Here is a 23,569-nt window from a genome sequence, read left to right on the forward strand (position 1 = left end):
GGAGGGGAGAGGGGTGGAGGAGGGGAGAGGGGCGCAGGAGGGAAGGTGTTAAAGAGGGGGAAGTGGGAACAGGAATGTGAATATTGATTTCTCTAACTTCAAGTAACTCTTGCTTTCCCTGTATGCCTCCTTGCACCTTCCCCTCAGCTAACAATGAAGCATTCTCCATTTCCTTATCACCGTCCTGTCTGCGTGATCTGTTGTGTTCACACCTCACACTGCCTTATCTTTGCGTCTACCTTTCCCTTGACTCTCAGTCTGAAGAAGGGTCTCGATTCGAAACGTCACCCATTCCTTTTCTCCAGAGATGCTGCCTGACCCGCTGAGTTACTCCAGCACTTTGTGTCAATACTTACTTCCACAATAACTCTGTCTCCAAGATATTTGATAAAGACTCACATAAATGTGTAATTGGGAAGATTGAAGCCCTCAAAACAAGGGATACAGTGGACAGTATCAGTAAATAGTGATTGTTAGACTGGGGAATGATATATAATGGTTTCTCCTGAGACTAATGTGCATTTAACATATACTCCACCATACTAGTTTCACTGTTCTGATTACATTTTACTGATTGTACGCCTCGTTGTACATTTACATTCTTCTTGATCTACGTCCCCTTTGATCTCTCATTTTCACACCTTGCCCTTCCTTAAGTCAAAGTCTCTCTCTCCCAGTCTGAAGAAGGGTCTCGACCCGAAACATAGAAAATAGGTGCAGAAGTAGGCCATTCGGCCCTTCGAGCCTGCACCGCCATTCAATATGATCATGGCTGATCATCCAACTCAGTAGCCCGTACCTGCCTTCTCTCCATACCCCCTGATCCCTTTAGCCACAAGGGCCACATCTAACTCCCTCTTAAATATAGCCAATGAACTGGCCTCAACTACCTTCAGTGGCAGAGAATTCCACAGACTCACCACTCTCTGTGTAAAGAAATGTTTTCTCATCTCGGTCCTAAAAGACTTCCCCCTTACCCTTAAGCTGTGACCCCTTGTTCTGGACTTCCCCAACATCGGGAACAATCTTCCCGCATCTAGCCTGTCCAACCCTTAAGAATTTTATATGTTTCTATAAGATCCCCCCTCAGTCTTCTAAATTCCAGCGAGTATAAGCCTAGTCTATCCAGTCTTTCTTCATATGAAAGTCCCGCCATCCCAGGGATCAATCTGGTGAACCTTCTCTGTACTCCCTCTAAGGCTAGAATGTCTTTCCTCAGATTAGGAGACCAAAACTGTACACAATACTCCAGGTGTGGTCTCACCAAGGCCCTGTACAACTGCAGCAGAACCTCCCTGCTCCTATACTCAAATCCTCTTGCTATGAATGCTAACATACCATTCGCTTTCTTCACTGCCTGCTGCACCTGCATGCTTGCTTTCAATGACTGGTGCACCATGACACCCAGGTCTCGTTGCATCTCCCCTTTTCCTAATTGGCCACCATTCAGGTAATACTCTGCTTTCCTGTTCTTGCCGCCAAAGTGGATAACCTCACATTTATCTACATTATATTGCATCTGCCATGCATTTGTCCACTCGCCTAATCTATCCAAGTCACTCTGCAGCCTCCTAGCATCCTCCTCGCAGCTAACACTGCCACCCAGCTTCGTGTCATCCGCAAACTTAGAGATGTTGCATTCAATTCCCTCGTCCAAATCATTAATATACACTGTAAATAACTGGGGTCCCAGCACTGAGCCTTGCGGTACCCCACTAGTCACTGCCTGCCATTCCGAAAATGACCCGTTTATTCCTACTCTTTGCTTCCTGTCCGCCAACCAATTCTCTATCCACCTCAACACTGAACCCCCAATACCGTGTGCTTTAAGTTTGTACACCAATCTCCTATGTGGGACCTTGTCGAAGGCCTTCTGAAAGTCCAGATATAACACATCGACTGGTTCTCCCTTATCCACTCTACTAGTTACATCCTCGAAACATTCTATAAGATTCGTCAGACATGATTTGCCTTTGGTAAATCCATGCTGACTTTGTCCGATGATTTCACCACTTTCCAAAAGTGATGCTATCACATCTTTAATAACTGACTCTAGCATTTCCCCCACTACCGATGTTAGGCTAACTGGTCTATAATTCCCCGTTTTCTCTCTCCCTCCCTTTTTAAAAAGTGGGGTTACATTACCCATTCTTTCTCTCCAGAGATACTGCCTGACCCGCTGAGTTACTCCAGCATTCTGTGTCCATGTTCTCCAGAGATACTGCCTGACCCGCTGAGTTACTCCAGCACTCTGTGTCCATGTTCTCCAGAGATACTGCCTGACCCGCTGAGTTACTCCAGCACTCTGTGTCCATGTTCTCCAGAGATACTGCCTGACCCGCTGAGTTACTCCAGCACTCTGTGCCCATGTTCTCCAGAGATACTGCCTGACCCGCTGAGTTACTCCAGCACTGTCTCTCCATCATTGGTATAAACCAGCACCTACAGTTCTTTGTCTCTCCATTGAAAGTCTTGCTGGATATCAACTCTGGGCACAGCACTGCTGATGTCACTTAGGTAACCAGATGCTGCTAGAAAAAACATTAAGGAACAGGAAATTCCCATTCCCTAATGATCCTAAGACATTAGCAATTGCTGTTAAAACTCCCGAAACGTACACCAAAGTGCTTCATGCAGAATTAGTGATATTCGTCCCAAGAGACTCGGGTCTCGAGTGTTTAATTGTCATGTACACGAGGACCGGAACACTTAAATTCTTACTTGCCGCAGCTTTACAGGCATATTAATGCAACAACAGTGGCAACAGGGTGGTGCAGTGCAGCAACTAGAGCTAAAGCTTCACAATGCCAGGGACCCAGGTTCCACCCGTCTCTGTGGAGTTTGCATGTTCTTCCTGTGAATGTGTGGGTTTCCTCTAGGGGCTCCGGTTTCCTCCCACGTGCGGGTTTATAGGTTAATTGCCCCATGTGTAGACAATAGACAATAGACAATAGGTGCAGGAGTAGGCCATTCAGCCCTTCGAGCCAGCACCGCCATTCAATGCGATCATGGCTGATCACTCTCAATCAGTACCCCGTTCCTGCCTTCTCCCCATACCCCCTCACTCCGCTATCCTTAAGAGCTCCATCCAGCTCTCTCTTGAAAGCATCCAACGAACTGGCCTCCACTGCCTTCTGAGGCAGAGAATTCCACACCTTCACCACCCTCTGACTGAAAAAGTTCTTCCTCATCTCCGTTCTAAATGGCCTACCCCTTATTCTTAAACTGTGGCCCCTTGTTCTGGACTCCCCCAACATTGGGAACATGTTATCTGCCTCTAATGTGTCCAATCCCCTAATTATCTTATATGTTTCAATAAGATCCCCCCTCATCCTTCTAAATTCCAGTGTATACAAGCCCAATCGCTCCAGCCTTTCAACATACGACAGACCTGCCATTCCGGGAATTAACCTAGTGAACCTACGCTGCACGCCCTCCATAGCAAGAATATCCTTCCTCAAATTTGGAGACCAAAACTGCACACAGTACTCCAGGTGCGGTCTCACCAGGGCCCGGTACAACTGTAGAAGGACCTCTTTGCTCCTATACTCAACTCCTCTTGTTACGAAGGCCAACATTCCATTGGCTTTCTTCACTGCCTGCTGTACCTGCATGCTTCCTTTCATTGACTGATGCACTAGGACACCCAGATCTCGTTGAACTCCCCCTCCTCCTAACTTGACACCATTCAGATAATAATCTGCCTTTCTATTCTTGCTTCCAAAATGAATAACCTCACACTTATCTACATTAAACTGCATCTGCCATGTATCCGCCCACTCACACAACCTGTCCAAGTCACCCTGCAGCCTTATTGCATCTTCCTCACAATTCACAGTATCCCCCAACTTAGTATCATCTGCAAATTTGCTAATGGTACTTTTAATCCCTTCGTCTAAGTCATTAATGTATATCGTAAATAGCTGGGGTCCCAGCACCGAACCTTGCGGTACCCCACTGGTCACTGCCTGCCATTCCGAAAGGGACCCATTTATCCCCACTCTTTGCTTTCTGTCTGTCAACCAATTTTCTATCCATGTCAGTACCCTACCCCCAATACCATGTGCCCTAATTTTGCCCACTAATCTCCTATGTGGGACCTTGTCGAAGGCTTTCTGAAAGTCGAGGTACACCACATCCACCGACTCTCCCTTGTCAATTTTCCTAGTTACATCCTCAAAAAATTCCAGTAGATTTGTCAAGCATGATTTCCCCTTCGTAAATCCATGCTGACTCGGAATGATCCCGTTACTGCTATCCAAATGCTCAGCAATTTCATCTTTTATAATTGACTCCAGCATCTTCCCCACCACTGATGTCAGACTAACTGGTCTATAATTACCCGTTTTCTCTCTCCCTCCTTTCTTAAAAAGTGGGATAACATTTGCTATCCTCCAATCCACAGGAACTGATCCTGAATCTATAGAACATTGAAAAATGATCTCCAATGCTTCCACTATTTCTAGAGCCACCTCCTTAAGTACTCTGGGATGCAGACCATCAGGCCCTGGGGATTTATCAGCCTTCAGTCCCATCAGTCTACCCAAAACCATTTCCTGCCTAATGTGGATTTCCTTCAGTTCCTCCATCACCCTAGGTTCTCCGGCCCCTAGAACATTTGGGAGATTGTGCGTATCTTCCTCAGTGAAGACAGATCCAAAGTAACGGTTTAACTCGTCTGCCATTTCTTTGTTCCCCATAATAAATTCCCCTGTTTCTGTCTTCAAGGGACCCACATTTGCCTTGACTATTTTTTTCCTCTTCACGTACCTAAAAAAACTTTTGCTATCCTCCTTTATATTATTGGCTAGTTTACCCTCGTACCTCATCTTTTCTCCCCGTATTGCCTTTTTAGTTAACTTTTGTTGCTCTTTAAAAGAGTCCCAATCCTCTGTCTTCCCACTCTTCTTTGCTATGTTATACTTCCTCTCCTTAATTTTTATGCTGTCCTTGACTTCCCTCGTCAGCCACAGGTGTCTCTTACTCCCCTTAGAGTCTTTCCACCTCTTTGGAATAAATTGATCCTGCAACCTCTGCATTATTCCCAGGAATATCTGCCATTGCTGTTCTACCATCTTCCCTGCTAGGGCCTCCTTCCAATCAATTTTGGCCAGCTCCTGCCTCATGCCTCTGTAATCCCCTTTGCTGTACTGTAATACCGACACTTCCGATTTTCCCTTCTGCCTTTCCATTTGCAGAGTAAAACTTATCATGTTGTGATCACTGCCTCCTAATGGCTCTTTTACCTCTAGTCCCCTTATCAGATCAGGATCATTACACAACACTAAATCCAGAATTGCCTTCTCCCTGGTAGGCTCCAGTACAAGCTGTTCTAAGAATCCATCTCGAAGGCACTCTACAAACTCTCTTTCCTGGAGTCCATTTCCAACCTGATTTTCCCAGTCTACCTGCATGTTGAAATCTCCCATAACCACCGTAGCATTACATTTGTGACACGCCAATTTTATCTCCTGATTCAACTTGCACCCTATGTCGAGGCTACTGTTTGGGGGCCTATAGATAACTCCCATTAGGGTCTTTTTACCCTTACAATTTCTCATTTCTATCCATACTGATTCAACATCTCCTGATTCTATGTCACCCCTTGCAAGGGAATGAATATCATTCCTTACCATCAGAGCAACCCCACCCCCTCTGCCCACCTGTCTGTCTTTTCTATACGTTGTGTACCCCTGAATATTCAGTTCCCAGCCCTGGTCCTCTTGTAGCCATGTCTCAGTGATCCCTACAACATCATACTTGCCCATGACTAACTGAGCCTCAAGCTCATCCACTTTATTTTTTATACTACGCGCATTTAAGTACAACACTTTAACTTCTGTATTTACCTCCCCTCTCACATCGTTCACAATTGGCCCTGCCCTTAATTTCTTTTCCCCTCTAGAACTTCTGTTCCCATTCTTCCGAGAGTCTTTTGCAATATCTCCTGTATTCCCTTTTACCTCATCTTCATATTCACAATTTGTTAACCCCTCCCCCCCACTACTTAGTTTAAAGCCACAGGTGTCACACTAGCAAACCTGCCTGCCAGAATGTTTGTCCCCCTGCTGTTAAGATGCAACCCGTCCCTTTTGTACAAGTCACCCCTAGCCCAGAAGAGATCCCAGTGGTCCAGAAATCTAAATCCCTGCTCTCTGCACCAGCCCCTCAGCCATAAATTCATACCCTCTATCTCTCTGTTCCTGGCCTCACCAGCACGAGGTACCGGTAGCAGTCCAGAGATAACCACCTTCGACGTCCTACTTCTCAGTGTTTTTCCCAACTCTCTAAACTCCCGCTGTAGCACCTCCTTCGTCTTCCGCCCGACGTCATTCGTGCCCACGTGCACAACGACTTCAGGTTGATCGCCTTCCCTCACCAGGATTTTCTGAAGCCGGTCCGTGATGTGTTGAACCCTGGCACCAGGGAGGCAACAGACCATCCTCAAGTCCCTCCTGCTGCCACAGAATCTTCTGTCCGTCCCTCGGACGATGGAGTCACCCACCACTACGGCTCTTCCTGACTTCGGTCTCCCCGTCGAGTATCCTTGCCAACAGGTCCGCCACTCGGACTGGAAACGTCTTCTGCCCCGACAGTTCCCAAGAGGGTATACCTATTTGCAATAGGCACAGCCACTGGGGTCTTCTGTAGTCCACGTCCACTCCCCCCTGAAACAGTCTCCCACCTTCGCTCGACCTGGACCCTTGGCGTGACAGCCTCACAATAGGTCCTGTCGAGGAAACTCTCGCATTCCTGGATGACCCTGAGGTCATCCAACTGCCTCTGCAACTCCACCACACGTCCCTTCAGGAGCTACACCTGGACACAGTTCTTGCAGGTGTAGCTCCCAGAAGCTCCAGCGACATCCCTGTCTTCCCACATCCTGCAGGAAACACACCGCACCAACTTTTCCGCCATCACCTTGTGCCTATAACCAGCTCTGGCTTAAAACAATTGTAACCTCCTCACCGCAGCCTCCTCGCCGAAGACTCGCAGCCAAAGACTCGCACTTCCCTCACTGGGCTGCACCCTTTTGCAAGTCTTGCTTATATCACCAATTAAATTGCCTGATTGTCCAATTTACCCGACTTCTCACTTAAATTAGCACTTACTTTTCTGCTCAGCCAACGGGCGTCCTTGCTCTGCTCCCGGACTTTTCAAATTGACTACTAGCTTCCTTTTGGTGCTCTTTTTAAACTGCCTGTTCAACTGTAATTAGCACTTACTTTTCTGCTCAGCCAACAGGCGTCCTTGCTCTGTATAAGTGGGGAAACAGAAAACTAGTGTGAACTAGGAGATCGACGTGGACTTGGTGGGCCAAAGGGCCTGTTTCCATGCTGTATCTCTAAACTGAACTAAACACAACAAATAAATATAAAGTAAATTTTCAGTTAAATTGGTAAACCAGACAATAATAGTATAAACCAAAGTAGGTTGTGCAATCTTAGTGGTAGAAAGTCCACAGTAGATCTTTGCTGAGGTAGGTCTGTGGTTAGGATTGTGCAGGGTGGTTTAAGAGCCTGATGGATGTTGGAAAGAAGACGTTGATGAACCTGGACCTTCTTCCCAGTGGTCGCAGTGAGCCGGGAGCGTGGCCTGGGTGGTGTGGGACTTTGATGGTATTGGCTGCCTTTGAGTTATTGCTTTCTGTAGATAGTTTCAACCAGGCAGTGTCCATCACGTTCTGCATTTCTTAGGCATTCGAGTTACCAAAGCAGGTCATGATGCAAACATGGTACATTGGAGCAGCATCTTTGGTGCAGACAGATGAGAGTTGTGTGTGTGTGTGTGTGTGTGTGTGTGTGTGTGTGTGTGTGTGTGTGTGTGTGTGTGTGTGTGTGTGTGTGTGTGTGTGTGTGTGTGTGTGTGTGTGTGTGTGTGTGTGTGTGTGTGTGTGTGTGTGTGTGTGTGTGTGTGTGAGTGAGTGTGAATGTAAATGAGTAAGTGTAGTGTGTGCGTGCGAGTACAGTTAACCTTCGTTTTAACTAAACCAAACCCCCCTATATAATGGATCTTGGTTATAGTTGATGCCGCCCCAGCTTCTGACCCAACCCCGACACACAAGGTACACCAGCGAGCCCCTCTTCACCCATCGCAGGGTCCGGTGACATGCCTGGTGTTGCAGCCCACTGGCATAGAGCAGCACTTTCATCAAGCTGCCGCCACCACCACCACCTTCTCCCCCGGTGTAGCCGACCCACTCCACCCTAGAAGAGGGGGAGAATGTCTCGGGGTGGGAGCCACACGGTGACCGAGCTGGTCCTGTTGGGGACCACAACGTCAACCGCGACAACAGCCGTGTCAACCGGTGAAGAAGAGCTCGCTGGTGCAGACCAGGGGTATCTGCTTAGTTTTAAGTCAAGTCAAGTCAATCTTATTTGTACAGCACATTTAAAAACAACCCACGTTGACCAAAGTGCTGTACATCAGTTCAGGTACTAAGAAACGAACATACAATGGCACACAAACATAACAGCACATACATAAACAGTTCACAGCGCCCCCTCAGGAAGTAGGTTTTGAGCCCGGACTTAAAGGAGTCGATGGAGGGGGCAGTTCTGATGGGGAGAGGGATGCTGTTCCACAGTCTAGGAGCTGCAACCGCAAAAGCGCGGTCACCCCTGAGCTTAAGCCTAGATCGCGGGATAGTCAGTAGCCCCAAGTCGGCCGACCTGAGGGACCTGGAGATAGAGTGGTGGGTTAGAAGATTTTTTGATGTGGGGGGGGGGGCGGGGGGGGAGCCTGTTTAGGGCTTTATATGTGAATAGGAGGAGCTTGACGTTAATTCTGTACTGTACTGGGAGCCAGTGGAGAGAGGCCAGAATCGGGGTGATGTGGTCCCTTTTACGGGTACCCGTCAGGAGTCTCGCTGCGGCGTTTTGGACCAATTGCAGGCGGGACAGGGATGATTGGCTGATCCCAGTGTATAGGGAGTTGCAGTAGTCTAGGCGGGGTGTGCCGGAGTAACTGAGCGGACTGAAACTATCTGAAGGGTCTCGGCCTAAAATGTGACCTATTCATGTTCTCGAGATGTTACCTGACCCACAGTCACTCCAGCACTTTGTGCCCTTTTGTGTATGAACCATCATCTGCAGTTCTTTATCTCAACTAAGACAGCACGGTGGTGGAGAGGTGGAGTTGCTGCCACACTACGCCAGAGATCCGAGTTCGATCCCGACTACAGGTGCTTCTCTGAACGTTCTCCCCGTGACCTGCGTGGGTTTTCTCAGGGGACTCCGGTTTCCTCCCACACTCAAAGACGCATGGGTCTGTCGGTTAATTGGCTTGGTATAAATGTAAATTGTTGTGAGAGAGAGAGTGTGTGTGTGACAGAGTGTTAGTGTGCACTCAGGGGATCACTGGTTGGCAGGACTCGGTGGGACAAGGGACGGTTTCCATGCTGTATCTCTAAACAATCACATTGGTAAGGGTCTCGACCCGAAAAGTCACCCATCCCTTCTCTCCCAAGATGCTGCCTGGCCCGCTGAGTTACTCCAGCATTTGGTGAAACTCTTGATAATCTCTGTTATAATGGACAATCGGCAATAACGGACACCTCTTCTATAATGTTATAAGAAGGCTGCACGGCACGGTGGCGCAGCGGTAGAGTTGCTGCTTTACAGCGAATGCAGCGCCGGAGACTCAGGTTCGATCCTGACTACGGGTGCTGCACTGTAAGGAGTTTGTACGTTCTCCCCGTGACCTGCGTGGGTTTTCTCCGAGATCTTCGGTTTCCTCCCACACTCCAAAGACGTACAGGTATGTAGGTTAATTGGCTGGGTAAATGTAAAAATTGTCCCTAGTGGGTGTAGGATAGTGTTAATGTACGGGGATCGCTGGGCGGCACGGACTTGGAGGGCTGGAAAGGCCTGTTTCCGGCTGTATATATATGATATGATATGATAAGGGTTTTCTGTATCATCATATCATATCATATATATACAGCCGGAAACAGGCCTTTTCGGCCCACCAAGTCCGTGCCGCCCAGTGATCCCCGTACACTAACACTATCCTACACCCACTAGGGACAATTTTTACATTTACCCAGCCAATTAACCTACATACCTGCACGTCTTTGGAGTGTGGGAGGAAACCGAAGATCTCGGAGAAAACCCACGCAGGTCACGGGGAGAACGTACAAACTCCTTACAGTGCAGCACCCGTAGTCAGGATCGAACCTGAGTCTCCGGCGCTGCATTCGCTGTAAAGCAGCAACTCTACCGCTGCGCTACCGTGCCGTGTGTTGATGTTATGACCTCCCTTCCCCTCCCTCCCTCTTTCTCTCCCTCTCCCTCTCTCTATTGAGGGCGTGCAGCGTAGATTTACTAGGTTAATTCCCTGAATGGCGGGACTGTCATATGTTGAAAGACCGGAGCGACTAGGCTTGTATACACTGGAATTTAGACGGATGAGAGGGGATCTTATCGAAACGTCTAAGATTATTAAAGGGTTGGACACGTTAGAGGCAGGAAACATGTTCCCAATGTTGGGGGAGTCCAGAACCAGGGGCCACAGTTTAAGAATAAGGGGTAGGCCATTTAGAACTGAGATGAGGAAAAACTTTTTCAGTCAGAGAGTTGTGAATCTGTGGAATTCTCTGCCTCAGAAGGCAGTGGAGGCCAATTCTCTGAATGCATTCAAGAGAGAACTAGATAGAGCTCTGAAGGATAGCGGAGTCAGGGGGTATGGGGAGAAGGCAGGAACGGGGTACTGATTGAGAATGATCAGCCATGATCACATTGAATGGCGGTGCTGGCTCGAAGGGCCGAATGGCCTCCTCCTGCACCTATTGTCTATTTCTCTCCCTCCCTCTTTCCCTCCCTCCCTTCCTCTCTAGTCCCACTTAACCACTAGCCTGCCCTTTCTTCGCAGAGGCAAGGCCATCCTATCATATCATATTTTGATAATCATTGATCTGTTATAACGGACAATTGGCAATAATGAACACCTACAATGTTATATGGAGGGTTTACTGTATAGATGCATGTGTAGATGTTATGACCTCTCTTCCCCTCCCTCCCTCTTTCTCTCCCTCTCTCTCCCTCTTTCTCTCCCTCTCTCTCCCTCTTTCTCTCCCTCCCCCTCCTTCTTTCTCTCCCTCCCCCTCCCTCTTTCTCTCCCTCCCCCTTTCTCCCTCTCTCCCTCTCCCTCTCTCTCCCTCTCTTGTCCCACTTAACCACTAACCTGCCCTTTCTTCGCAGAGGCATCCTATATCATATTTTGAGAATCCTTGCTCTGTTATAACGGACAATCGGCAATAACGGACACCTCTCCTATAATGTTATATGGAGGGTTTACTGTATAGATGCGTGTGTAGATGTTATGACCTCCCTCCCCTCCTTCTTTCTCTCCCTCCCCCCCTCTTTCTCTCCCTCCCCCCCTCTTTCTCTCCCTCCCCCCCTCTTTCTCTCCCTCCCCCCCTCTTTCTCTCCCTCCCCCCCTCTTTCTCTCCCCCTCCCTCTCCCTCTTTCTCTCCCTCCCTCTCCCTCTTTCTCTCCCTCTCTCTCTCTAGTCCCATTTAACCACTAACCTGCCCTTTCTTCACAGAGGCAAGGCCATCGTCAGGCGAGGCCTAGAGGAGCCAAGCGCCACCGACCCCGGGGAAGGGCAGCCTGCAGCCTGTGGACATGTGGTCGTGGCCCCAGGCCGGGCTGCTGGCTGTGGCCGCGCTGTTGGCCCTGTCAGGCGGGCAGATCCCCAGGCTGTGCTCGGGGCCCGAGCAGCTGTGGAGCCGGCGCTGTTGCCCGGCGTGGTGGGCGGACGGCTCGGTGTGCGGCAACGTGTCGGGCCGGGGCTGGTGCCGGCGGCTGGGGGAGGCCGGGGCCCGGGCTGGGGGCGGCGGGGACTTTCGCCTGGGCTGGCCCGCCTATTTCTACGAGGAGGTGTGCGAGTGTAGGCCGCGTTACCACGGCAGCGACTGTGGCGAGTGCGCGGCGGGCTGGGCCGGGCCCGGCTGCCGGCGGCCACACATGGTGACGCGGCTCGACCTGTGGGCCATGCCCGAGGCCCAGCGTGACCGCTTCCTCGACCGCCTGCTGCAGGCCAAGCGCACCCACAGCCCACGGTACCTGGTGTACGGCAGCTCCAGCCCACGGCCCGGCTCCCCGCTCCGTCTCCGCCCCGCCAGCCTGTACGACATGTTCGTCTGGGCCCACTACGTGTGCGCCAAGCACCGCGGTGACGGGCAGCCCGGCCCCTTCGCCCACCGAGGGCCCGCCTTCCCCTGCTGGCACCGCGCCTACCTGCTCTTCTTCGAGCGGGAGATGCGCAACCTCACCGGCGACCCCGACTTCTACGTGCCCTACTGGAGCTGGGCCGGGCAGCCTGTCTGCGACGTCTGCATCGACGCCATCTTCGGCTCCAGCAACGACAGCGGCCTCCTCAGCCAGGCGTCCCGCTTCCAGCAGTGGCCGGTGAGAGCCAGCGCCCACCCCGCAGACAGCACCCCCACCCCCAGCACCCCCACCCCCAGCACCCCCGCCCCACCCACAGCACCCCCACCCCACCCACAGCACCCACCCCCACCCCCCTGCCCCCAGCACCCCCACCCCCAGCACACCCGCCCCAAGCACCCCCACCACCCCCACCCCTAGCACCCCCGCCCCCAGCACCCCCACCCCTAGCACCCCCACCCCCACCCCACTCCAGCAGTGGCCGGTGAGAGCCAGTGCCCACCCCGCTCCCCGTACCCCCACCCCCACCCCCACTCACAGTGCCTGCCCCCAGTTACTAATCCCACACACACCACTCACTGTGCCTGCCCTCAATTACTAATCCCCCTTAATCACCCACCCCGCAGACAGTGCTTGCCCTCAATTACTAATTGACTCCAAAGATGTACAGGTATGTAGGTTAATTGGCTGGGTAAATGTAAAAATTGTCCCTAGTGTGTGTAGGATAGTGTTAATGTGCGGGGATCGCTGGGCGGCGCGGGCTCGGTGGGCTGAAAAGGCCTGTTTCCGCGCTGTATATATATGATATATGATATGATACTAATCCCCCCACCCCTGCCCCACTTACAGTGCCTGCCCCCTCCATTACTAATCCCCCCACCCCTGCCCCACTGACAGTGCCTGCCCTCAGTTACTGACAGTGCCTGCCCCCTCCATTACTAACCCCCCCACCCCTGCCCCACTGACAGTGCCTGCCCTCAGTTACTGACAGTGCCTGCCCCCTCCATTACTAACCCCCCCACCCCTGCCCCACTGACAGTGCCTGCCCTCAGTTACTGACAGTGCCTGCCCCCTCCATTACTAACCCCCCCACCCCTGCCCCACTGACAGTGCCTGCCCTCAGTTACTGACAGTGCCTGCCCCCTCCATTACTAACCCCCCCACCCCTGCCCCACTGACAGTGCCTGCCCTCAGTTACTGACAGTGCCTGCTCCCTCCATTACTAACCCCCCCACCCTGCTGACAGTGCCTGCCCTCAGTTACTGACAGTGCCTGCCCCCTCCATTACTAACCCCCCCACCCCTGCCCCACTGACAGTGCCTGCCCTCAGTTACTGACAGTGCCTGCCCCCTCCATTACTAACCCCCCCACCCCGCTGACGGTGCCTGCTCTCAATTACAAATCCCCCACCCCCCACACACACACCACTCACAGTTACTAACCCCCCACCCCACTCATAGTGCTTGCCCCGTTACTAATCCCCCCACTGACAGTGCTTGCCCTCAGTTACTAATACAATACAACACAATATATCTTTATTGTCATTGTACAGGGGTACAACGAGATTGGGAATGCGCCTCCCATACGATGCAATAAATTAATTAACTAGTCAGTATTAATTTAAACAACAACAACCCAACGAAACAGATTGTAACAGTTTTAAGACAGAATAAAGTGCAAGTAGATCTGTGCCGGATCACTGTGCGATGTGACCATCCGGCTCAGCAGGACCGACCGGTTCATAGCAGCTATGGCCCTGGGTATAGATATGTCCCCCCCCCACTCACAGTGCTTGCCCTCCGTTACTAATCCCCCTTAATTACCTCCCCCCCCACTCACAGTGCTTGCCCTCCGTTACTAATCCCCTTAACCCCCCCCCACTCACAGTGCTTGCCCTCCGTTACTAATCCCCTCAACCCCCCCCCCCCACTCACAGTGCTTGCCCTCCGTTACTAATCCCCCACCCCATTGCTATTCCCCTCTCCCCATTCATTATCCTTTCTTCCCATTGATAATCCCCATTCCTCCATCGATAATATCCTCTCCCATTATCAGTCCCCCTTTTCCCGATAATAATCCTTCCCCCCCCCCCACACATCAGCATCCCTCTCCTGGTCCCTACTATCATCTGCTGCTGTGCGGTGCTCCATCTGCCACTCCTAGACAATAGACAATGGACAATAGGTGCAGGAGGAGGCCATTCGGCCCTTCTAGCCAGCACCGCCATTCAATGTGATCATGGCTGATCATTCTCAATCAGTACCCCGTTCCCGCCTTCTCCCCATACCCCCTGACTCCGCTATCCTTAAGAGCTCTATCAAGCTCTCTCTTGAATGCATTCAGAATGTTATTAATATTAATATCCTATTAATATCCAGCTCTCCCCTCTCCCCTACGTCTTGCCCATGCCCGTCCATAACCCACTCCCTCTCTCACTGGTTGATGTCTTACTCCCTCTCAGCTCTCAACTTGCTGTCATTGAGATCTCACCATGGCATAGAATCGGACCATCATAGTGCAATGGATACAGGCCATTCAGCCCACTGTGTCCATGCTGACCACAGAGCACCCATTCTCCACCTCTTGGTCCATTAGTACTCCAAAACCACTCCACCTCAGATTTATCAGGATTAAACTCCATCTGCCACTCCTCCGCCCATTTCACCAACACACTGACATCGTCCAGTAGCTGAAGACTAACCACCACTCTGTTAACAACCCTACTAATCTTTGTTTCATCTGCAAACCTACTGTTATATGATTATCCCACATACACATCATTCACCTTTATTATAAACACCAAGTTTTCCCAGCACTGATCCCTGCAGAACTCTGCTAGTCACAGATATCAGATCACGATAAGCATAGGTGCAGGAGGAGGCCAATCAGCCCTTCGAGCCAGCACTGCCATTCAATATGATCGTGGCTGACCATCCAAAATCAGTTCCCCGTCCCTGCTTTCTCCCCATATCCCTTGATTCCTTTAGCCCTAAGAGCTAAATCGAACTCTCCCTTGAAAAGATCCAGTGAATTGGCCTCCACTACCTCTGTGGCAGATTTAAAACTCTCTGGGTGAAATTTTTTTTCCTCATCGCAGTCCTAAATGAACAACCAGGTGTCTCCTATTACCAAGGATATTTTGCCTCCATTTTACCAACATGCCCTGGATTCCATGGACCACAATTGCTTGGTCTGGGTCCGTGCCGACCAGCGATCCGCGCACATTAACACTGTCCTATACCCACTAGGGACAATGTTTACATTTACCCAGCCAATTTACGTACATACCCGTACGTCTTTGGAGTGTGGGAGGCAACCGAAGATCTCGGAGAAACCCCACGCAGGTCACGGGGAGAACGTACAGACAGCACCCGTAGTGGGGATGGAACCCGGGTCTCCGGAGCTGCATTCGCTGTAAGGCAGCAACTCTACCGCTGCGCCACCGTGACCGCCCGTGATGTTCTCCACATTCATTCTATCCAGGCCGTTGTTGCCGTTACCACCCTTGCCTATGAATGACTCCGCCTGCACTTGCTCCTGGGTTCTCTGCTCTCCCACTCACTGCCTCTCCCTCCCTCTCACAGACGTTCTGTTTGGGCGAGAGCTCCCACGACCTGGACTTTGAGGTGGTTTGCCCGCCGGGCCCCAAGCGCTTCATCCGCCGCAAGCCCTCCATGAGCGGCGGCGAGCTGCCCACCCTGCAGGACGTGCACTCTAGCCTCCTCCTGCCCACCTACGACACCCACCCCTACAACGAGAGCGCCCTGGGATCATTCCGCAACACGCTGGAGGGTGAGTGGCCACACGTACAGCATCACCCCATGGAAAAGGGAAGGTGATTCGCCAGCGGCTGACCAGAGAGCGTGACGAGATGGTGACCAACAGGTTAACATCTTGATCAGTGCAGGTGTTGGGGCTATGGGGAGAAAGCAGACGAATGGGGTTAGGAGGGAAAGATAGATCAGCCATGATTGAATGGTGGTGTTGATGGGCCGAATGGCCTCATTCTGCTCCTATCAATTATGACCTTTTGAATGGATGTACAGAGGGATCTTGAGGTCCAAGTCCTTAGCTCCTACAAAGTGGGCGATCATGGTGGCGCAGCGGTAGAGTTGCTGCCTTACAGCGCTTGCAACGCCGGAGACCTGGGTTCCATCCTGACTACGGGTGCCGTCTGTACGGAGTTTGTTAGTTTTCCCGTGACCGCGTGGGTTTTCTCCGAGATCTTCGGATTCCTCCCACACTCCAAAGATGTGCAGGTTTGTAGGTTAATTGGCTTGGTGTTTGTGTAAATTGTCCCTAGTGTGTGTAGGATAGTGTTAATGTGCGGGGATCGCTGGTTTGTGTGGACTCGGTGGGCCGAAGGGCCTGTTTCCGCGCTGTATCGCTAATGTATAAGATGGGAAGGAGAATTAAAGTGTTTAGCAACCGGGAGATCAGGCAGGTCAGATCAGGCGTACTGAGCGAAGGTGTTCAGCGAAGCGATCGCCCGGTTTTTGTTTGGTATAAGAGTCCACATCTTGAACAACAGATACAGTAAATGAGGTTGGAGGAAGTGCAAGTGAACCTCTGCCTAACCTGAAAGGACTGCTGGGGTCCCTGGATAGAGTCGAGGGAGGAGGTATAAGGACAGGTGTTGCAGGGGGTTACGGAGGGAACGGTCTCTGCGGAAGGCAGAAAGGGGTGGAGATGGGAAGATGTGGCCAGTGGTGGGATCCAGTTGGAGGTGGCGGAAATGTTGGAGGATTATGTGTTGTACGCGATAGCTGATGGGGTTGAAGATGAGGATGAGGGGGACTCTGTCTCTGTTGTGACTCGGTGGAGGGGGAGAAGGTCTGTTGAGAATGAGGAATTGAAGGAATTACATATTTATCAAAAATTAGAAGATGGGTAGTCGACGAGCTGGAAAGTTGCGTAATCCAAAGGAATTAGACAATAGACAATAGGTGCAGGAGGAGGCCATTCGGCCCTTCGAGCCAGCATCGCCATTCAATGTGATCATGGCTGATCATTCTCAATCAGTACCCCGTTCCTGCCTTCTCCCCATACCCCCTGACTCCACTATCCTTAAAAGCTCTATCTAGCTCTCTCTTGAATGCATTCAGAGAATTGGCCTCCACTGCCTTCTGAGGCAGAGAATTGACGAGCCGCATGGCAGAGTTTCTGTCCATTGGGCAGATCCTTGCTCTTTCACGGTGACATCAGCGCGGTGACCCTCCTGGACTCTCCTGGACTCTGCACAGCGGCAGAGGAACCTCTCGCGGCACATCGGAGCCATGGGACGAGGGGAGGTCGAGCTTCATCTTTGTTTAGTTGTGAGATAGAGCGTGGAAACAGGCTCTTCGGCCCACCGAGTCACACGTTCACAAGTGACAGGAGCAGAATTAGGCCATTCGGCCCATCAAGTCTACTTCATTCAATCATGGCCGATCTATCTCTCCCTCCTATCCCCATTCTCCTGCCTTCTCCCCATAACCCCTGACACCCGCTCCGGCCAGTGATCTACGTACACTGACACTATCCTACATACGTTAGGAACAATTTACAATTTTACCAAGCCAATTAACCTGCAAACTGTACGTCTTTGGAGTGTGGGAGGAAACAGGAGCACCTGGAGAAAACCCACGCAGGTCACGGGGAGAACGTACAAACTCCGTACAGACAGTCTCTGGGTTCGATGCTGACCGTAAGGCAGCAACTCTACCGCTGCACTTGGACTTTATTCCTTGGAGTGCAGCCGATTGAGGGGTGATCTTATAGAGGTGTACAAGACCATGAGGAGAGCGCGTAGTCAGGAAGAGGGTGGGGGAAGAAGAAAATGGATGTGGTGAGGTCTTACCTAAAACTGGAGAATTCATTGTTCACACCATTACATTGTGAACTACCCAAGCAGAATATGAGGTGCTGCTCCTCCAATTTGCCCCCGGCCTCACTCTGCCAATGGGGGAGGCCCAGATACAGTAGATGAGGTTGGAGGAGGTGCAAGTGAACCTCTGCCTAACCTGAAAGGACTGTTGGGGTCCCTGGATAGAGTCGAGGGAAAGCAGGTATAGGGACAGGTGTTGCAGGGAGATGCAACAAGAAAGGAGGACAGAAAGATCAGAATGGGAAGAGGAGTTAAAATGGTTAGCACCCGGGAGATCCAGTGGCCCGGTCTACGCTTGGCCTCGCCGATGTAAAGGAGGCCACATCAGGAACACTGGGATGCAGTAGATGAGGTTAGAGGTGGTATCTGTGCCTGATGCTGTGGGCGTGTCCCGCCCCCTCCCCTGACATCAGTCTGAAGAAGGGTCTCGACCCGAAACGTCACCCATTCCTTCTCTCCAGAGATGCTGCCTGACCCGCTGAGTTACTCCAGCACTTTGTGTCTACCTTCGATTTATAAGAGCATCTGAAGTTTTCTTTCCTACGCATCAGGGCCGAATGACTTTTCTGTTGCTAAAGTGACTGCCTTATCCTCTGCTCCCAGGGTTCCTGCTGCCGAGTGACCCCCAGACCCTCTACCCCAGCATGCACAACATGGTTCATTACTTCTGTGGTGGGACAATGTCAAATGTGGCGTATTCGGCCAACGATCCTCTCTTCCTATCTCATCACGCCTACATCGACAAGTAAGACTTTACATTTACTTGGTGTCTCTAACATTATATTAAGTTCATGTTCATAAGTGATAGGAGCAGAATTAGGCCATTTGGCCCATCAAGTCTACTCCGCCATTCAATCATGATCAAGGGCGGCACGGTAGCGCAGCGGTAGAGTTGCTGCTTTACAGCGAATGCAGCGCCGGAGACTCAGGTTCGATCCTGACTACGGGTGCTGCACCGTACGGAGTTTGTACGTTCTCCCCGTGACCTGCGTGGGTTTTCTCCGAGATCTTCGGTTTCCTCCCACACTCCAAAGACGTACAGGTATGTAGGTTAATTGGCTTGGTAAATGTAAAAATTGTCCCTAGTGGGTGTAGGATAGTGTTAATGTACGGGGATCGCTGGGCGGCACGGACTTGGAGGGCCGAAAAGGCCTGTTTCCGGCTGTATATATATGATATGATCTATCTTTCCCTCTTAGCCCTGTTGTCCTGCATTCTCCACATAACCCCTGACACCCGCACTAATCAAGAATCTATCTATCTCTGCCTTAAAAATATCGGTCGACTTGGCCTCCACAGCTTTCTGTGGCAATGAGTTGCACAGATTCATCACCCTCCGACTAAAGAAATCCCTCCTCATCTCCTTCCTCAAGGAACGTCCTTCAATTCTGAGGCGATGACCTCCGGTGCTAAATTCTCCCTCGTGGAAGTAATCACCCCAAGGGATGTTGAAACTGTTATCATGCAGGTTCTGACACGAGGCCCAGCAGGGTGGGTTGGGGCAGGCAAGCGGGCAACAGACATTGAGGAATATCTTGCAGAAGCTGCAAGGTAAGTGGGCAGGAGTAGAGATACTGCACAGGTGAGTGGGCCAGAGTAGAGACACTACACAGGTGAGTGGGCCAGAGTAGAGACACTACACAGGTGAGTGGGCAGGAGTAGAGATACTACACAGGTGAGTGGGCAGGAGTAGAGATACTGCACAGGTGAGTGGGCAGGAGTAGAGACACTACACAGGTGAGTGGGCAGGAGTAGAGACACTACACAGGTGAGTGGGCAGGAGTAGAGACACTACACAGGTGAGTGGGCCAGAGTAGAGACACTACACAGGTGAGTGGGCAGGAGTAGAGATACTACACAGGTGAGTGGGCAGGAGTAGAGATACTGCACAGGTGAGTGGGCAGGAGTAGAGATACTGCACAGGTGAGTGGGCAGGAGCAGACACTACACAGGTGCTGGTGGGCAGGAGTAGAGACACTACACAGGTGAGTGGGCAGGAGTAGAGATACTGCACAGGTGAGTGGGCAGGAGCAGACACTACACAGGTGCTGGTGGGCAGGAGTAGAGACACTACACAGGTGAGTGGGCAGGAGTAGAGATACTACACAGGTGAGTGGGCAGGAGTAGAGATACTACACAGGTGAGTGGGCAGGAGTAGAGATACTACACAGGTGAGTGGGCAGGAGTAGAGACACTACACAGGTGAGTGGGCAGGAGTAGAGACACTACACAGGTGCTGGTGGGCAGGAGTAGAGATACTACACAGGTGCTGGTGGGCAGGAGTAGAGACACTACACAGGTGAGTGGGCAGGAGTAGAGACACTACACAGGTGAGTGGGCAGGAGTAGAGACACTACACAGGTGCTGGTGGGGCTAAGGTTGCCAACAGTGGGACAATCTGGGATATGGAAATTGGGAGTTCTCAGAGACGGAGAAGGAAACAGAGAGATCTGGAGGGGTGTGGATCAGGGAGAGAAACCAGGAGCCAATGCCGGGCAGTAGACATAGAATCATCCAGCGCTGAAACATGCCCTTCGGCCCAACTTGCCCACACCGACCAACATGCCCAGCCCCGCTACACTAGTCCCACTGCCTGCATTTGGCCCATATCCCTCTAAATCTGTCCTATTCATGTACCTGTCTAATTGTTTCTTAAAAGTTGCAATAGACCCAGCCTCAACTACCACCTCCGGCAACTCTTTCTAGACACCCACCACCCTTTGTGTGAAACGTTTACCCCGCAGATTCCTGTAAAATCTTTCCCCCTTCACCTTAAACCCATGCCTTCTGGTTCTTGATCCCCCTCCTCTGGGCAAGAGACTCTGCGTCCACCCGGTCTTTTCCTCTCATGATCTTCTGCACATTAGACATTATTCGGCCCGAGGGGTTGAATGATGTCCTCCTCCTCCTCCTGCAACCGGGAGGAGTCACTGGTGCTCCACTTGCGGGTCGTGACGGGAATCCCCGGAGCCGGGGAAGCGAGGCTGGGACTGGGAACGGGATTGATAATGTTCTTTCTTTATCTCTCTCACCTCCTCTGTCAACAATGGGGCAGGATCTTTGAGATGTGGCTTCGCTCCCACCCGGGCAACTCCTCCGCCTATCCACAGGATCCTTCCGTCCCTCGCGGCCACCGTGCCGATGACACCATGCCACCTTTTTTCCCCGTGGTGTCCAACCAAGACTTCATGAAGAGCTCGCTGGAGTTCGGCTACACTTACTCGGGAATGACCACCTGAGCCGCCTGCCTCCACCTGCCCCGTTCTCTGCACTCCTGCCCAAGTGGGACCTGGGAATGTGAAGCGTGAAACTAACAGCTGCCATGTTTCTCTAAATTGCCCCCTCTCTCTCCCCCCACGACCGAGTTGCCTTCAGCACCTGCCACCAAACCACAGCAAGATTTCAAGATGAACCCCACTTAGAAATATCTTCAGCCACCAAGATTGTTTAGTTTAGTTTAGAGACCCAGCGAGGAAACAGGCCCTTCGGCCCACCGGGCCCGCGCCGACCAGCGATCCCCGCACACTAACACTATCCTACACACACTAAGGACAATTTACAATTTTATCAAACCAATTAACCTGCAAGAATGTACGTCTTTGGACTGTGGGAGGAAACCCAAGTAGGTCACGGGGAGAACGTACAAACTCCGTACAGACAGCACCCGTAGTCAGGATCGAACCTGGATCTCTGATGCTGTAAGGCGGCAACTCTACCGCTGCGCCACCGTGCCGTGATTGAAAAATTCAGCAAGGATTCAGCAAGGAAACAAGCCCCTTCGTCCCACTAAGTCCGCGTCGATCATCCATTACCCATTCACATTAGTTCTACGTTATCCCACTTTCCCATCCACTCCTTGCACACCAATGGGCAATTTACAGAGGGCTAATTAACCTAGGTTCGATCCTGACTACGGGCGCCGTCTGTAGGGAGTTTGTACGTTCTCCCCGTGACCTGCGTGGGTTTTCTCCGAGATCTTCGGTTTCCTCCCACACTCCAAAGACGTACAGGTTTGTAGGTTAATTGGCTGGGCAAATGTAAAAATTGTCCCTCGTGTGTGTAGGATAGCGTTAATGTGCGGGGATCGCTGGGCAGCGCGGACCCGGTGGGCCGAAGGGCCTGTTTCCGCGCTGTATCTCTAAATCTAAATCTAGAACAGTTTGCTGTTATGGAAGTGGGGTTGAATCTAAATTCTACACGTGCAATGTAATTTCTCTGGCACACTCCTTGTAATGTGTTTCGCTGGTTATATATTAAAGGCATTACTCTGATTTTTTGGTTTCTCCTTATTTTAAGGATCAGACTGTCATTTAAAGCAGTGAGAAAAAAAAAAAGTGCTTTGAATTTATTTAGCACCGTTTGCAATCTGAGGAAATCCTAAAGGGCTTGACAGCTGTAAGAGTGGATCAGTTCTTGGACAAGATCAAATAAGCACATAAAAAGTCAGGAGACTTTGAGTACAGGTGCTCCTCAACTTACAATGGGGTAACGTTCTGATAAACCCATCGTAAATTGAAAATATCGTTAGTCGAAAATGCATTTAATACACCTAACCTGCCAAACATCATAGCCACCTAACTACCGAACATCATAGCCACCTAACCCACCCAACATCATTCCACCTAACCTGCCAAACATCTTAGCCACCTAACTACCGAACATCATAGCCACCTAACCTACCCAACATCACAGCCACCTAACCTACCCAACATCATAGCCACCTAACCTACCCAACATCACAGCCACCTAACCTACCCAACATCACAGCCACCTAACCTACCCAACATCACAGCCACCTAACCTACACAACATCATAGCCACCTAACCTACCCAACATCATAGCCACCTAACCTACCCAACATCACAGCCACCTAACCTACCCAACATCATAGCCACCTAACTACCGAACATCATAGCCACCTAACCCACCCAACATCATTCCACCTAACCTGCCAAACATCTTAGCCACCTAACTACCGAACATCATAGCCACCTAACCTACCCAACATCATAGCCTAGCCAAGCTGAACTTAAACGTGCTCAGAACACTAACATTAGCCCAGGAAAATATCAAAATTCAAAATTTGAAGTGCGGTTTCTGCTGAATATGTCACGCTTTTGTGAAGTCGAAACATCGTAGGTCGAGGAGCATCTATTACATTTCAATCTATATATATATATATATATATAAAATACTCACTTTTTTTCAAAAGTAAACTTTATTCATAATGTGCACAGAAAATACAATCAGGATGTCTTTATGTTTATTGTACCAGCAATTCGATTCATTCTCAAACAATGTCACGGTGCCACTAACTTTTCAATGATTCAATTCAATGATACCTTATTGTCTCATGTACCGAGGCACAATGAAATGCTTTGTCTTGCATACATAGCCAACCTTACCCAGTACACAAGTGTGGCCATGTTTCTAGCGCCAACAATGTTACAAAAGTTCACTGACCAGTCCTATCAACTGCCCGCCGAGAATCCCTTCGTTCTCGGTGCTTCCACCCCTCCCCCCCTTTTT

At 50.8% G+C, this 23,569-nt stretch overlaps 1 protein-coding gene across 1 annotated transcript; it reads left to right on the top strand.

The window, feature by feature from the left end:
• The first annotated feature begins 8,223 nt into the window (after window positions 1–8,223).
• LOC144611371 (tyrosinase-like) lies at window positions 8,224–21,278 on the top strand. The gene is made up of 5 exons (XM_078430443.1): window positions 8,224–8,339; window positions 11,612–12,413; window positions 15,758–15,965; window positions 18,643–18,784; window positions 21,095–21,278. Exons 1-5 carry the CDS (start codon window positions 8,224–8,226, stop codon window positions 21,276–21,278), a joined length of 1,452 nt encoding a protein of 483 aa, XP_078286569.1.
• Window positions 21,279–23,569: the final 2,291 nt, after the last annotated feature.

The sequence above is a fragment of the Rhinoraja longicauda genome, chromosome 40 (assembly GCF_053455715.1).
Source record: "Rhinoraja longicauda isolate Sanriku21f chromosome 40, sRhiLon1.1, whole genome shotgun sequence".
Taxonomy (NCBI): Eukaryota; Metazoa; Chordata; class Chondrichthyes; order Rajiformes; family Arhynchobatidae; genus Rhinoraja; species Rhinoraja longicauda.

What these genes read in the sequence shown, in the direction of transcription:
- LOC144611371 (XM_078430443.1), top strand. Translation starts at nt 8,224, where the DNA reads ATGTCTCGGGGTGGGAGCCACACGGTGACCGAGCTGGTCCTGTTGGGG. An exon ending in CTCGCTGGTGCAGACCAGGG is followed by an intron (nt 8,340 to 11,611) that starts GTATCTGCTTAG and finishes GGGGAAGGGCAG; the next exon opens with CCTGCAGCCTGTGGACATGT. An exon ending in CATCACGCCTACATCGACAA is followed by an intron (nt 18,785 to 21,094) that starts GTAAGACTTTAC and finishes ACAATGGGGCAG; the next exon opens with GATCTTTGAGATGTGGCTTC.